Source organism: Electrona antarctica (genome assembly GCF_951216825.1).
Source record: "Electrona antarctica genome assembly, chromosome: 21".
In the NCBI taxonomy this organism is placed as follows: domain Eukaryota; kingdom Metazoa; phylum Chordata; class Actinopteri; order Myctophiformes; family Myctophidae; genus Electrona; species Electrona antarctica.
In genome coordinates, this window is record NC_136802.1 from 27961950 (window position 1) to 27976277 (window position 14328).

Sequence of the window (14328 nt, forward strand, 5' to 3'; positions counted from 1 at the left end):
AAAGGCGAAAGCCATAAAAAAACATAAAAAAATAAAAGATGTTTGACTATTATGACACCACCAGAATATAGTAATAATGACACATGTGACATGTCATCAGTCAGCAGGACCCATACAGTACCCCCTGCAGATGCTAAATACCGCCTAAGAACTTCCAGGCTAATTGAAAAGGCAAAAATGTAATGTACATAGCATGTTATATAGACTGATGCCAGGTCATTGTTGACCTGGCATCCTATAGTGTGTATTCTTTGAAACCACATGCACGCACACAGTAAAAAATAACTCTAAGACGGTATGAAATCATGTCAACTCTAAACAGAACAATTGATTACAGTTACCAAGTGCATAATTGTTATGATTTTTTACATATTAAATCCCAGTTTAGGCATTTTAGCTCCCGGCAGCCATCACGTAAAAAAAATCATAATAATTATGCACTTGGTAACTGCTTTTTTAATTTTGGCATGCTGTTAGGTACAGTATGGTCATAAGGTTTTCAAAAACGATTGCATTGCAACCATTTTGTTTTTTGTAAAAATGTAGTATGTTATTTAGCACACCCAATAGTAACAGAATCCATTGAAAAATCTCTTCTATCAGTTTTTTGGGGGTTTCAACCATATACTGACCCATGTCGTTTCATTGCAAACCGACTACTAGGGGGCGAGCCAAATTAGTTTGGTTTTTGAAAACCTTATGCCCATACCTAACACGGTACACCATGCCAAAATTCAAAAAGTAGTTACCAAGTGCATAATTGTTATGATTTTTTTACATATTAATTCCCAGTTCATAGGCATTTTATCTCATTTTAGCCACCCTGGACGCCATCTTGAAAACGATGCCTTTCTGGTTGTTTGTTTTTCCTAAAATTTGAGTATGTTATTTAGCACACCCAATAGTAACAGGATCCAAAAAATCTATTTGATCAATTATTTTGGTTTTCAACCATACCTATACGTATCTAATATTCGAGTCCCATACCTAACACCACGACAAAATTCAAAAACTAGTCACCACAAGCCAAATCTTTACAAGTCCCCTGCTATGGTATAAAAAAGGGCACTTGAAACCAACACTTATGCCTGCACTTGAGCACATTCCAGCCTGCATAACCAAGGCCACTAAGCATCTCTTTAATCCTCCACAAGTATTTCCCAACAGGCAAAATGTTTATAAATCCATTATCACCTACCGTATAAGCCAAAATGTCTCATCACACACACACACACACACACACACACACACACACACACACACACACACACACAGCTGAAACGCATTGCTTGCCAAGTCGTTTTGCACTTTTTTAAGGGTGAGTCATAGCGTTGAAATGACTCAGTGAGAGAGAGAGATTCTGAGGAAGCCCTGGCAAAGGTCAGTGCTCAGTCATTTGCACGAGAAAGTGAGTATAAAAAGTTGAAAACCCCAGCCTCTCGCCAAGTGCACGCACAGACGTTGTGGGACCCAGACGCCCTGTATTGAGAAGCAGAGAGAGCACTGCTAAAGACCAGGACGCCATCTCATCTGTACAGCTGCTTTGAGGCTCAGCAGGTATCTGCAAGTGTTGAAAAAATGAATGAAATGAAATATCGGTCAACACATCGGCAATCTGTGGGCAAGCACTCTCCAAAATCGGGCTAGGCATCGATCGGACCCAAAAATATCTTGCATTGGTTCTATTCCTAATAATCACTGAAATGCTTATACATTCAACAGAATTATGCACACTGCAATGCCAGCCCTCCTGCTTCTGGTCTGCATAGCGATCTGCACTACAGATGGTAAGTCACTCAGTCACAACATCACAACACTGCTCAGTGATGATTAGGTTTCCATATGAATCCTTTTACACCTGAATTATAATGTTTATTTAGTATAATGTGTTTTATAATGTATGTTGCTATAGACTGGATATGGAAAAAATGCTTGTAGAGAAATTGAGAGGACAGGTGTAAATGCAATGGTCTTGAAATTGAGGTAGAAATGTCATCCATCACCTAGGGCATGTCATCCACTGTGCCAAGTGCAATTAGACGTTAGACTGTTGTAGCTAGTGGCAACGGACGCCTTTTGTCTTCGATCTAGATTTTGGAATGGTTACAAGGGCCATTCCAAAGGATTATACTCAGCTGTCCCGCCTGCAGTGTTGGGTCAGCTACTGTCGTTGGTTGATGCAACAACGCGGATCCACGCCTTTGTTTTCTATCTCGGCTTGATTACGGCAATGCAATTTTTTCTGGCCTGCCAAAGAAAACGACCGACAGATTACAACTTGTCCAAAATGCGGCAGCCAGAGTTTTAACTAAAAACTAAGATGAGGGAACATATTACTCCAGTTTTAGCTTCAATACATTGGCTCCCGGTTGTTTTTAGGATTGATTTAAAAATGCTTGAACTTGTTTATAAAGCTCTTAATGGTCTGCCTAGATATATCCCAAAGATACCGCCCCCTCAGGTCCTCCACTGCTGGCCTGCTAGATGTGCCCAAACAAATGGCAACTAAAAAGACACAGCGTTAAGAATGTACATGTGGTGTATATGAAACAAAATAGATATCCTACAAAAAGGTCTAAATGCCAAAATAAATATGCCTCTCTCGACTGAGACTGAGAGAGAACAAAAAAGAGGATCTGTTCAGGATACTGTTACATGATGACATTTGATCGTCATCAATCTTAACACAGATATCTTAACTGTAAAAAAAAAGAGAGACTGGTCTCTTGTATAGTGATAGCTACTACACCTATACATATTCACTAAACTGTTATTATGACATTTGATCATCAGTCTTAACACATCTGTAAAACAGGTCTGCAGGAGCCGCCCCGCGTCCGAAACGGTTGAGAAATGACAGTTATCGTGTGGGGGTCCCTCTACTGTACCCTCTACTGTACTGTACTGTACTGGCACACCCAAAATCACCATATATACAGTTAATATGTGCGTGTGTGTTTGTGTGTGTGTTAGGTTGCGCACAGGTGGTGAAAAACAACCATGCTCTTTTCGTGCTCAGACGCACCCAGCCAGCCACCCACCCAGCCACACACATAGTCACTTAAGGAAGTGTTTGCACCACTTAATAATAAAAAGACAAGTCTCTTGTATTGTGAAGTGATAGCTACACCTATATTACATAACACAATCTTAACACAACTGTAACTTAACTGTAAAAAAATGGGCCTACTGTATATTTGTTTAGATGCCAGTGCAGAATCGCTTGTTTACACACACGAGCAGTCTCTCAAAGTTCTTCTCAGATATGCGGTTCCATTTGGCACTGAAAACATCCTTGCCGATGCTGAAAAAGAAAATCCTGTAGTTACATATGACATATATTCTCCATTCATTGTCTATGGGAATTTAATATGTGTAGGACAAAAATACCGATTTGCTCGTCTACATATGACGTAAATTCTCCATTCATTATCAACGGGATCAATTTTTTTCAAAAATCTGAAAGACCAGTCTTGATCACATGATTGACTATAGAGATAATGTGTCACTCACTGTATCACCATAAACAAACCCATATACAGAGACCACTTGCCACTGGATTTGCAAACTGCAAAGAACATTCTATATGCAGTCTCATTACTTGTGTCCTTACATTCACAGGTGGAGTTGTTCCAATTGAAATGCGCTGCCGCTGCCCTAGGACAAATGCAAGACTGAACAAGTGCACAACTAGACTCATCAAAAGTGTCCAGCTGCTTCTTCCTCGTCCACACTGCAGCAAGACGGAAGTTATGTAAGAACACCAATATTTAAGACATTTACCTTGGGAGTTCGCAAACTTTCCAATGCCAAAGACAAAGATTTTATAATGGCTGCCATGTTAACAGGGCTGTGTACTAGACCTTTTAAATCCACATAGTAATCCACAATTCATGTAAGGAACGAGGATCGCTCGTTTTTGTCCGCGAGTCAACACGGGCCGAGGCGGGGGGGGACCTGACCTGGTCAAAACACATAGATTCTGTTGTAAAGAAAATGGGCAGGTCATTAGCAATGGTGAGGCGATGCAGAACATATTAGACACCTGATCTAATTAAACTGGTACTGAATAAACGTGTTCTTTCACAGCTTGATTACTGCCAAATAATATGGTCGAATGCCACACAGACAGATTTAAGCAAACTCCAATTAGTGCAATGTCCATTTAGAACCAGCATCAACACAATGCACTTCCGTTTACAATGGCTAAAAGTTGAAGACAAAATGACTAATGCACTGCTACTTTCAATTTGGAAGGGTTTACAATACTAAACCCCATCCTTCCGGTACAGTTAGCTGAAAACACAATTTAGGTTCGTATACATATGCCACCAGTTTTCTCTTCCTAAGGCAAACACAAATTACTTCAAGCGTAAATAGAGAAATTGAAAAATTGAATTATTTGCCACTGCTAATAACCAAACTTATACAGAAAGCCCTATTCAAAAATCAAGTAAAGAGACACCTGGGGAAATATTTGTTGTAGGATGCATGTATTAGATTGTTTTTTTTCTTTTTAGTTTTTTTTTACACATTTGAATTAATGATTTTGTAGCCTATATGAATTATAAAGTGTAATGTATTCTTTATTTTCTTTCCTTTGTTTTTCAAATGCATGTTTTAAATTGGTTTTATATGCAGACCCCAGGAAGACTATATAGTGGCGCTTTAGGGCACTATATCAAATAAAACCATAAAACCATAAACCGTAGTTTGAGCGGTAACAGTGGCCTGGCCACGGTTTCCTGTTCCGGAAAAAAACAGCGCTCCTCGTTCCGCTTTTCCCACATGTTCCGGTTTCCCATATGAACTTTAACATAAGATAATACTACACTCTTCAAAACTTTGAAAACCTGTGATTTAGCCGATTTATAAAAGGAGATATGTCAGGGGGGCTGAGAAGCACAACTGCTCAAATATACAACGTAATGTACCAGGAAATTAAACGGAGAAAACTATGTATCTCTTCCTCTCTCTTGCAGTGTCACTCTCAAAAATAAAACAAAAGTGTGTTTGGACCCAAATACAAGCTTCACAAAGAATATCCTGGCCTCAAGGTAAGTTAATAAGCGGGATACAAATCAAATTCTCATTGTTCAATAAAATAATTACAAATCTGTCACGTTGAACCAATTGTTATAATGTGAACTATTATGGCAGGTTTCTCAGTTCGGTTCTTTTTTGTTACATCCCCTTCACAGGACGACAAAACAGAGACAGTCTCTTGTGTCTACACAACGAGCAGCAGCAGCACCCCTGACACCCTCCACACAACAGAGACACTCTGGGGTCTATACAGCCACCAGAAACACCCACACTGTCAACACAACAGAGAGTCTCTAGGGCAGGGGTCTTCAACAGGGGGTCCGCTTCCATTACCGCCGGCGGCGTGTTCTCTCCTCCGCAGCGCCCATACCCTAGTTCGGGTTGGTGAAAGAAGGGCCTGTCTGTGTGGAGTTTGCATGTTCTCCCCGTGTCCGCTAGAGTCGGTACCGTCACAAAAAAGCATGCAGTAATCCTGGTCTCTATACTGCCTCCCCCTATAGTCTGCCAGGGCACCTGATGGAGGAGAAAGGACCTGGTTGGAATAACGTGTTCCTTCCACGCGATGCGTCCTACCGGAGAAAACCCTCTGTCAGGTGATAAGACACGGCCTGCTCACTCCTCACGCACTGAAGGAAGCATGACCTCAGTTCAGGGCTCTCCCCAGGTTGGCAGAGGGAGAGTACAGCACCCAGGATTACAGTTTAGGCAATGGCCGTTTTTAGCCCAAGGAGTGTTTTTCGTGCAAAACAAATGCAATGGATTCAGAATCATGTAAAAACCCTAGTTTGACCCATCACATGCATGCTGCTTAAAGCTTAATGACATTGTGTAAATTTTGCCTGGTTGTTAATGATACGCCAACTTTCAGCAGCTGTCAAAGTTTCCCAATGGAGTTGGCTTGGAACAAATTGAGAGGCGATAGTAGACACCTTTATGAATAAATTTGCGAAGAAAGCTAGTGGCCTCAAGATCGATTGTTCCCATAAGTATAGGACTTTTGAACAAGCAGGCCCCATCTCAGTTCCGTGCATAAAGTGTGATGTGATGCCTCTTGGAACTATGACTGGTGGCCTTCTGTTGGCATCGTTTCTTTATTGTCGATGTACTGTGTGATCGGTTTGTTTGTATATGTTTTCTGTATCCTGATGACTGCTTGGCACAAAACATTTTTCCGAAAGGACAAATAAAGTATCTATCTATCTATCTATCTATCTAGCATTTATTTAGCAGATTTCGCTAACTTTCCCTAACTAATTACACTACATTCTGTGTAGTGTTATAATACCAGCTGCTGTAGTCTGATAAGCTTTTAGTTTTAAGAAGCTTTGTTTTCGCTTATTTGTAACATCTTTCGATATGACGGCGTCATCGTGGAAGACTTCTTTCTTTTACTACGACTAGGCGGAACAATAACTCCTGTATACAGATTTGAGGAAGTTGTACAACATTTAATTAAATGGATAGAACGGTGGTGCATAGAACACACTCACTTTCACTCACTATACGTTTATCTCTCATCTATTAGTATTCAGTGGTGGGAAAAGTACTCAATTGTTTCACTTAAGTAAAAGTACCAATACTGCAATTTAGAACTACTTCGGTACAAGTAAAAGTACGGAATTGAAAATGTACTTAAAGTACTAAAAGTATTCATATTGCAGAATGTCCCATTTCACAAGTTCAAAATGTGTAGAAGATCTATTGAAAATAGCTGATCTACAAGCTGTCACGCGCATACCCTCTATACTACATTATTAATGCCTGTAATAATCCAACGAACATATGATGTCAAATAAAATAAAATAAATCACACCAGTGTGAAGTGAGGTCACTTCTTGTCCTCATACATCAATTGTCAATGGCATTTAATGTTTGCGTTGCCACAAATGTACGTCATATGGCGGACATTTGCTCTGTAAAGCACTTTGAGCTGCATTTCATGTCATGAAAGGTGCTATACAAATACATTTTATTATTAGACCTCATTTCTCCTTTCATTGCCAATGGCAAATATTGAGACGTGTGGGGACAAAAAACATCACACTCGTGTGAAGTGAGGTGCGCTTTTATCATCGTACATCATCATACATCATCTCATTCCGGCCCAATAAGAATTTGCGTCCTCACCTTCGTCATCAATGTTTGTGTTTACGCAATGTTTACACTCAAAATTGTCCATTCATTGTCAATGGCATTTAATGTTTGTGTTGGGGCAAAAATTGGGTTACATTACAGACACCAAAAGCTGGACATAGGAGGAAAAAAAAACCTTGCTGTCTCTTTCTCTCATGCTTTTTCTTTCTTTAGTTCTGTAAGGAGAAGCTGAAAGTATTGAGACTGTGGTCATGCTTCACATGATCATACAGTACATGTATTCATGCGTTTCAGTCATATGTCCTTGTGGTTGTTAAGTCTGATCTGAACCACAGATAAACAGTGTGTCGGCAGAGCAACAGCCCTCCATCGGTGTTATCACAGTGGGCTCTCCCAGAAGGGATGTTTGTCTTGGCAAATAAAAAGGGTTTTTTTGAGGGGCGCTAGCTATGCCCAGCTTTCAGGGTTTGTGGCAAACACAAACATTGGCTTGTGATTGGCTGATCATCACCATATAAGGGTGATTTGATTGGCCGAGCACATTGAAGATAAAAAGTGAGGGCCGAAATGTGAACACGGTCGCAAACTGTGATTGGCCAGAATGAGATGATGTATGATATCAAATCAAATCAATTTTATTTTTATAGCACATTTAAAAACGACTCTCATCGTACCAAAGTGCTTCACAGCTCAGAGAAAACAATAAGATACAGTGCAATACAATACACCAGTGTAAAATGAAGCAATACAAATAATAATAAGAGCGCCCATCACTTCACACAGGTGTGATTTATTTTTACCATGTACGTTCGATTGGTATTGAAAAAAGATTTAACCTTTTGATTTTAATTAGGACAATACTTCATAATTTATAACAAACAAAACATTGTGTACAATGTGTAGCCTGCGATTTTACACACAGCTTGTATAGGCACTCAAGTTTAAAGTGAATCTAACATCTACTCTTGTTTATAGCAGATACAGTGGTCTGAAACAAACCACATTGGATAGCATGATAACCCCTTCCTCTAGGGAGGAAGGGGTTATAATGTCACCCCCGGAAATATACTAATCAGTGTTTTCTTATTGGAAATAATGTGCTGACCATGATGAGCTATGATAAAAAGTTGTCAAAATCTCAAAAGCTCTGGCGCTATTATATATGTGCTCATCAATTCCGGCTGGCGCAGCTAACTACCCTCTATGGCCACATGTTGAAGTCTATAGACTGTAATTTGGGAAAGCAACTTGATGGTTCCTCTCCCCGTTTGCTCAGACAAGAGACAAACGTGCACTTATTCATATACAATCCTACCAGGCTAGATATCATATCTATACAGTTGAATTGGTCATTGCAGGACTTTCTAACTAAATGAAAACTAAGCTATGATGACTAAAACTGAGACTAAATATATTGACAATTTTGTCAACAAATACAAATGTTAGGAAGGGACTAGTGGACAAGTGATCCAGCATAAGTCATCTTACACTTGGTTGCATGCAAAAGGTTGCTTGCAAAGCGCTGCGACGCGCTGTGAGCTTGTAGATCGGCTATTTTCAGCAAGTGTAAAATCGGTCATTACGATCGCATCAAGGCCTGCCAAAATACATTTTAGTCGACTAAATCAACTGTAGATTTAGTCGACTAAAATATTATGATAATTATGTAGTCGACTACAACTAGACTAACACATTCCAGGTGACTAAAACTAAATGAAAACTATTCAAGAGACCAAAGAGATCAAAATGTGCTGTCAAAATCAACACTGCTGTTCTAGATGATGTATATCTATGACTGACCCAAACCCCAAAGGGAGCCTCTGGTTTTTCCCTGTCTCATGACTACCTTATGCTGTCCCCCCCCCCCCCTCCCCAGCTGATATTTCATCATAAACACAATAGTTCTGTGTATAAATAGTGAAGTGCAGAGTGTCCCAGTGTTGTCCAAGGATATCACCACCATTGCCATTGTTTGTCTCTCTCTTGCTGGTGTTAATTAATTACTACAATCAAGAACCCGAAAACAACATGAGGCTCTTCTATCTCCTGCTGTGTTTTCTGACCCTGGTTGGCCTTGTTAACGGTAAGCCCACGCACGGCAACAACATATAGCATGACACGCGATAGAAACACTAAGTCATACACAGCACTGACTGGAGTCATGTGCTGCGTGTGTATGGAGGCGGCGTGCAGCATCTGACATTTACATTTTTGATTTGTCAAAGTTTTTGACATACAGTATATTTGAGAAGAGTACTTGATGATCACATATTAACCTATTAGTTTAAGACCTTAACCCATTTTGGGCGGGAACCCCTTTTGGTGTTTTAACTAAGAATGATGTTATACTTTAGCTATTGAAAAATAGCAGATCTACAAGCTCACAGCGCGCCACCGAGTGGCAGCTTGTAGATCCGCTATTTTTGAAAAATCGTGAAAATGCGGCACAAATCTTTGAATATATTATTTCAGAAGACTTTTTTTTTTATTTCGACGTCAGGCCTAAATGGGTGTTAATTAACCAAATTAAGATTCTACAAATGGCTTCTAAATCAGTAGTTCTCACACTTTCAAGACTTTCAAAAAAATAGCAGCTCGCAGCACGGCACAAAGTAAGTGACACGCTGTCAGCATAAAGCCAACGCAAAAATCTAAAATCACACAGATGCTTTCTCTGTTTTAATGGGGTAAACCAATTGCCAGAATTCCAGGTTATTTTCTGAAAGCCCAAAAATCATTATTTGTTCCGTTAGGTGATGCAAATATGCAGAGTGAAATGCGCGTGGTGAAAACATAGTATGAAACATTCACTGTCAGCATGTGGTTCATACAAGGGAAATGTGCAAGTCACCGTGAGAAAGAGGATCAAGTTTCAAATCAGCCCTTTAATTAGAACAGTCAAATTTACTATATCTCTGCTGTCGGGAAGACACCACTTAACTCCAAATTGTTCATTTTTCAGGAAATTTAAATTATAAATTTTTCAGGAAATTAAGAAAACCTTATATTTTCAAAACAAAGCAATACTGCCTCATCAAAGTTGGTGTTGTGAGTTTACATATTGTCAATTACTTGCATGAGAGGGGAAGCGGTGGTGGAGTTAGTTGCTTTAGCAGACAGTTTGAGGGTCCAATGGAGTTAAGAGGTTTTGTCCAATGTTTTTGTCCACAGACGTAAAGGGTGTTCAATAGCACTGATTTATGCCAAAAAAAAATCTAAAACCTCAAAAATGGAGTTAGGAGGTTTCCTCCCGACAGCAACGAAGTTATTTGTATTGTATTTAGTATTGTATTCATGTTATGACAAACAAAATAACAAGTTGCGTTTTACTAAAGGCAAACAAGTCTTGTAGCTCTCCAAATCATCTAGTCTCTTTGGTTATTTAACTTTATACCATGTGCATAAAAGTGTGAGTAGGCCTACAATACATATTATACAGCATCAGTAGCCTTTTGTCAAATGCTCAGATATGATATGAATCAAGATAACTGTTTGCAAGCTGTATGTGTATGTCATATGACAAATTGCAAATTGCAAAACCAGCAGTTCCGCAGGAGGCTAGTAGCCAAGATTGTGTGTATGTGTGTGTGTCTGGACCAATGTTGCAAACTGCCGGAACAGTAGTCCACAGAAGTAGCTCCACTAAATTATGTTTTGCATGCTTTATATAGTTGCAATATAAAAATATTAACCTTCTTAATTTTATAGAGGTGAAAGGGGCTCCAATCAGGCTGAAGCCTTGCCCAAATTTGGAGTCATCATACATCATACTGTATGCGTACCTTGTATTCCGTGTTAGGAATGCCACCCATCAGCAGGAATTACAACACACACTGCCACTGTCCACAAGTGGAATCCAGGATCATCCCTCCAGACAGCCTGAGGAGCATCAAGCTGATCCCGAAAGGTGCTCACTGTCAGACCACGGAGATCATGTAAGTCAGCCTGCAGCTCCTTCCATGTGTTCATTCAGTGAGAGGTGCATCGTCACTGTCTGTCGGGTGGGAAACCATGTACAGTATGTGTCCATGTCCAAAGCGGTACCTTTTGAGGAAATGGGAAAAAAATAACCTGTGTTCCAATGGATAAATAAATAAATAAATGGTGCATTTATATAGCGCCTTTATCCAAGGCGCTTTACATAGATTGTGCATTACATTCACCCATTCACACACAGATTCATACAGCGATGGCAGCGGAAACCATGCAAGGCACCAACCAGCACATAGGGAGCAATTTACAATTTAGGCTTTTAGCAGACGCTCTTAATCCAGAGCGACTTCCATTAGGCAAGAACAAAAAAGCATGGCAATACATCACATGCGTAAGCTAAGAACGTAACAGTGGAATCTCTATATAATTAAACTATACAATATACTATACTTATGTGCTAGGACTACATACAATGCAATTCTAGTGCTCTTTGCTATACGTCTGTATAAAATGCTATTAGGGGTTCAGTGTCTTGCCCAAGGACACTTTGACACTAACTCTGGGGGAGCCCGGGTTCGGATCTAATGGAGTTATTTAGCAGTCACAAGCTGTTGCTAATGTTTCATGGGTTAAGGCATCCCTATTTTGGACTTTATATACCGTAGATATGTGTTGATCATTTAAAAAAAAAAAGTGAAAATAGCAGATCTACAAGCTCGCACCGCATTGTGAGCTTGTAGATCAGCTATTTTTTTCTACTTGTGATGAGAGTCTGTGCACACGCAGCAGCATTCCTATGGCCTTTTAAGCGGCAGGCACGACTGAATTTAGATGTATTTTTTTGTAGTTGCTCACTAGATAATGCAATATAGCTTTTTTTTAAGATATCTCCATTCCCACATGCCACAGCCTATCTCACTTCCAAACAAACACTGAAACGAGACTCTTGCCAGAACAGATTCAGACCATTACAGAAATACAAGCCACAGAAACAAAAAGATAAGAAAGTCTTTTTCTCAGCCATATCATATTTCATTGTTTGTTTTTCCAGAGCTGGCCTGGCGAGCGGTGAGAAGGTCTGCCTGAACCCGCAGTCGGCCTGGGTGAGGAAGCTGGTCCGCTTTGTTATGGGGAGACGACAGCAGCAACGGGGAGGGGCTCTTCTCAGATAAGACATCATAAACAATGATGACCCACTGCACAGTGAACTCATTACCTACTTATGACTTACTTTAACCACATTAACATTAACCATGGCTGTAGGCATATATCTTTTTTTTTTTTTTTTACAATTTTAGAAAATGGCAGCTCTACGCTATTTTTGTCATACAACAAATGTGACCAGATTTGACTGAGAGCCTGCCATCGCGCAAACTCCAGCTTTTCACCAGAGGAGAAACACTTTTGTAGCTAGGTGTAATGTTAGAGACCACAGAAGTGAACCTTTCAAGCCTGTTTTCTCAACTCACTGTTTTCTGCAAGACATTACTCTATAAGCCATATCTCCAAAACTGGTGGGTCAAACTGAACAACCAAAATGTCAATTTGAAGCTATGATTCCCTGCTTTCATGACTTGAAGAAACGAAAATGGCAGCCCCTCAGTCAAATTTTGTCACAAATATACTGTAGAGCTGCCTTAAATGGTTAATATGCAACTACAAACAATTTGCTTTAAGTAGTAGTACCGCTTACGTATAATTATACCCACTTGAAGTACAATACAAATGTATTTCTACTCAATATTTATGTATCTTTTAATTTGTGGATGGATGACCAACATGAAGTGTCATTTTCAGTGGAATGTGCAACATTTGTAATGTGATACAAGTAAGATCATGTCGGCACAGATCATTACTGCGATTGAGAGCGTATATGTAGCATACTGGAGTAGCTTTACCTACAATGGAAACAAGTAAATGACTGCTGAACACATTTTGTAATAAAGGTTGAATACATTAACCAGATGTTTTTTCTTATGACTTTGAAGAACACTGAATGTACGTATTATGTATGTGAAAAGTAGCATACTTTCTTTAACATGTCACTGACACACACACACACACACACACACACACACACACACACACACACACACACACACACACACACACACACACACACACACACACACACACACACACACACACACACACACACACACACACACACACACACACACACACACACACACACACACACACACACACACACACACACACACACACACACACACACACACACACACACACACACACACTTTGATTGGCACTGCATGCGGAAGCCCGAAAGAGCCACCGGGGAGGTGTGGATTGGGAGTTTAATGACTAGCCAGCCACACTACCGTGACTCATCTGTATATATATATACACAAGAGTCACGAAAATCTGGGGGAATTCCCGAGGCAGATATGGAGGGCGCAATGAGACAGATAGCAGCTCAATGTCAGCAGTACAGAGTTTCTCCCACCCGAGGGCTAATGAAGCTAAAGCATGCGAGCTCATCTATCAAGTCACACAGAGGCTGCGTTCTATTTCCCCGGACTCACCTAACTTTATCCTTGGAGACATGAACCACTGTACCCTGAAAAGCACTCTGAGAGACTTTTATCAATATGTCAAATGCCCTACCAGAAATAACAAAATAACATAGATTTATGCTATGGAAATATTAAAGGTGCTTATAAATCGATCCCTCTTCCACCCCTAGGCTCGTCTGACCACAATTGTATTCATCTTATCCCTGTCTACCGCACTGTATTGAAGCGAGGTAAAGTGCAGACCTTTCAGGTTAAAGACTGGAATGAAAATGCATGCCTCACTTTACAGGGTTGTCTCGAGGCGACCGACTGGGACATGTTCAAGGAATCCTCTAATGACATTGATGAGTTAACAGACGTTGTGAGCAGTTGGGTGTCCTATTGTGAAAGCATTGTTATTCCAGAAAAAACTGTGAAAGTTTATCCGAATAGCAAACCGTGGGTCTCTAAGACACTCAAAAAGCTTCTGTACAGTAAGAAAAAAGCCTTCAGTGATGGGAACAGAGTTGCTTTATGTGACATTCAGAAGGAAATTAAATGTGAAATCAGGGCATGTAAAAGTAGGTATAAAAAATTGAGTCTCAGCTCAAAATGAATAACTTAGGATCTGCTTGGGACAGCATGAAAATAATTACAGGAATGAAGGACTGTGGCAGGAGTAAAGTTCAGCTCAATGGATACACTTCAGATGTAGAGCTGGCGCAGGATCTGAATACCT

At 40.0% G+C, this 14328-nt stretch overlaps 1 protein-coding gene and 1 long non-coding RNA gene across 2 annotated transcripts; both read left to right on the plus strand.

The window, feature by feature from the left end:
* Positions 1–1451: 1451 nt before the first annotated feature.
* LOC306913635 lies at positions 1452–5253 on the plus strand. The gene is made up of 5 exons (XR_013788582.1): positions 1452–1557; positions 1723–1787; positions 3622–3754; positions 4983–5057; positions 5202–5253. It is a non-coding gene; the product is annotated as an uncharacterized lncRNA (long non-coding RNA).
* A 3840-nt stretch (positions 5254–9093) lies between these two features.
* On the plus strand, positions 9094–12911 carry LOC306913634 (interleukin-8-like). Its single transcript, XM_079490425.1, has 3 exons — positions 9094–9223; positions 10940–11075; positions 12125–12911. Exons 1-3 carry the CDS (start codon positions 9169–9171, stop codon positions 12243–12245), a joined length of 312 nt encoding a protein of 103 aa, XP_079346551.1. The 5' UTR covers positions 9094–9168; the 3' UTR covers positions 12246–12911.
* Positions 12912–14328: the final 1417 nt, after the last annotated feature.

Bases quoted from the DNA above. Each gene is read 5' to 3' on its own strand.
- LOC306913634 (XM_079490425.1), top strand. From the start codon at position 9,169: ATGAGGCTCTTCTATCTCCTGCTGTGTTTTCTGACCCTGGTTGGCCTT. The intron at 9,224-10,939 runs GTAAGCCCACGC...ATTCCGTGTTAG, and splicing joins CCTGGTTGGCCTTGTTAACG to GAATGCCACCCATCAGCAGG. The intron at 11,076-12,124 runs GTAAGTCAGCCT...TTGTTTTTCCAG, and splicing joins TGTCAGACCACGGAGATCAT to AGCTGGCCTGGCGAGCGGTG.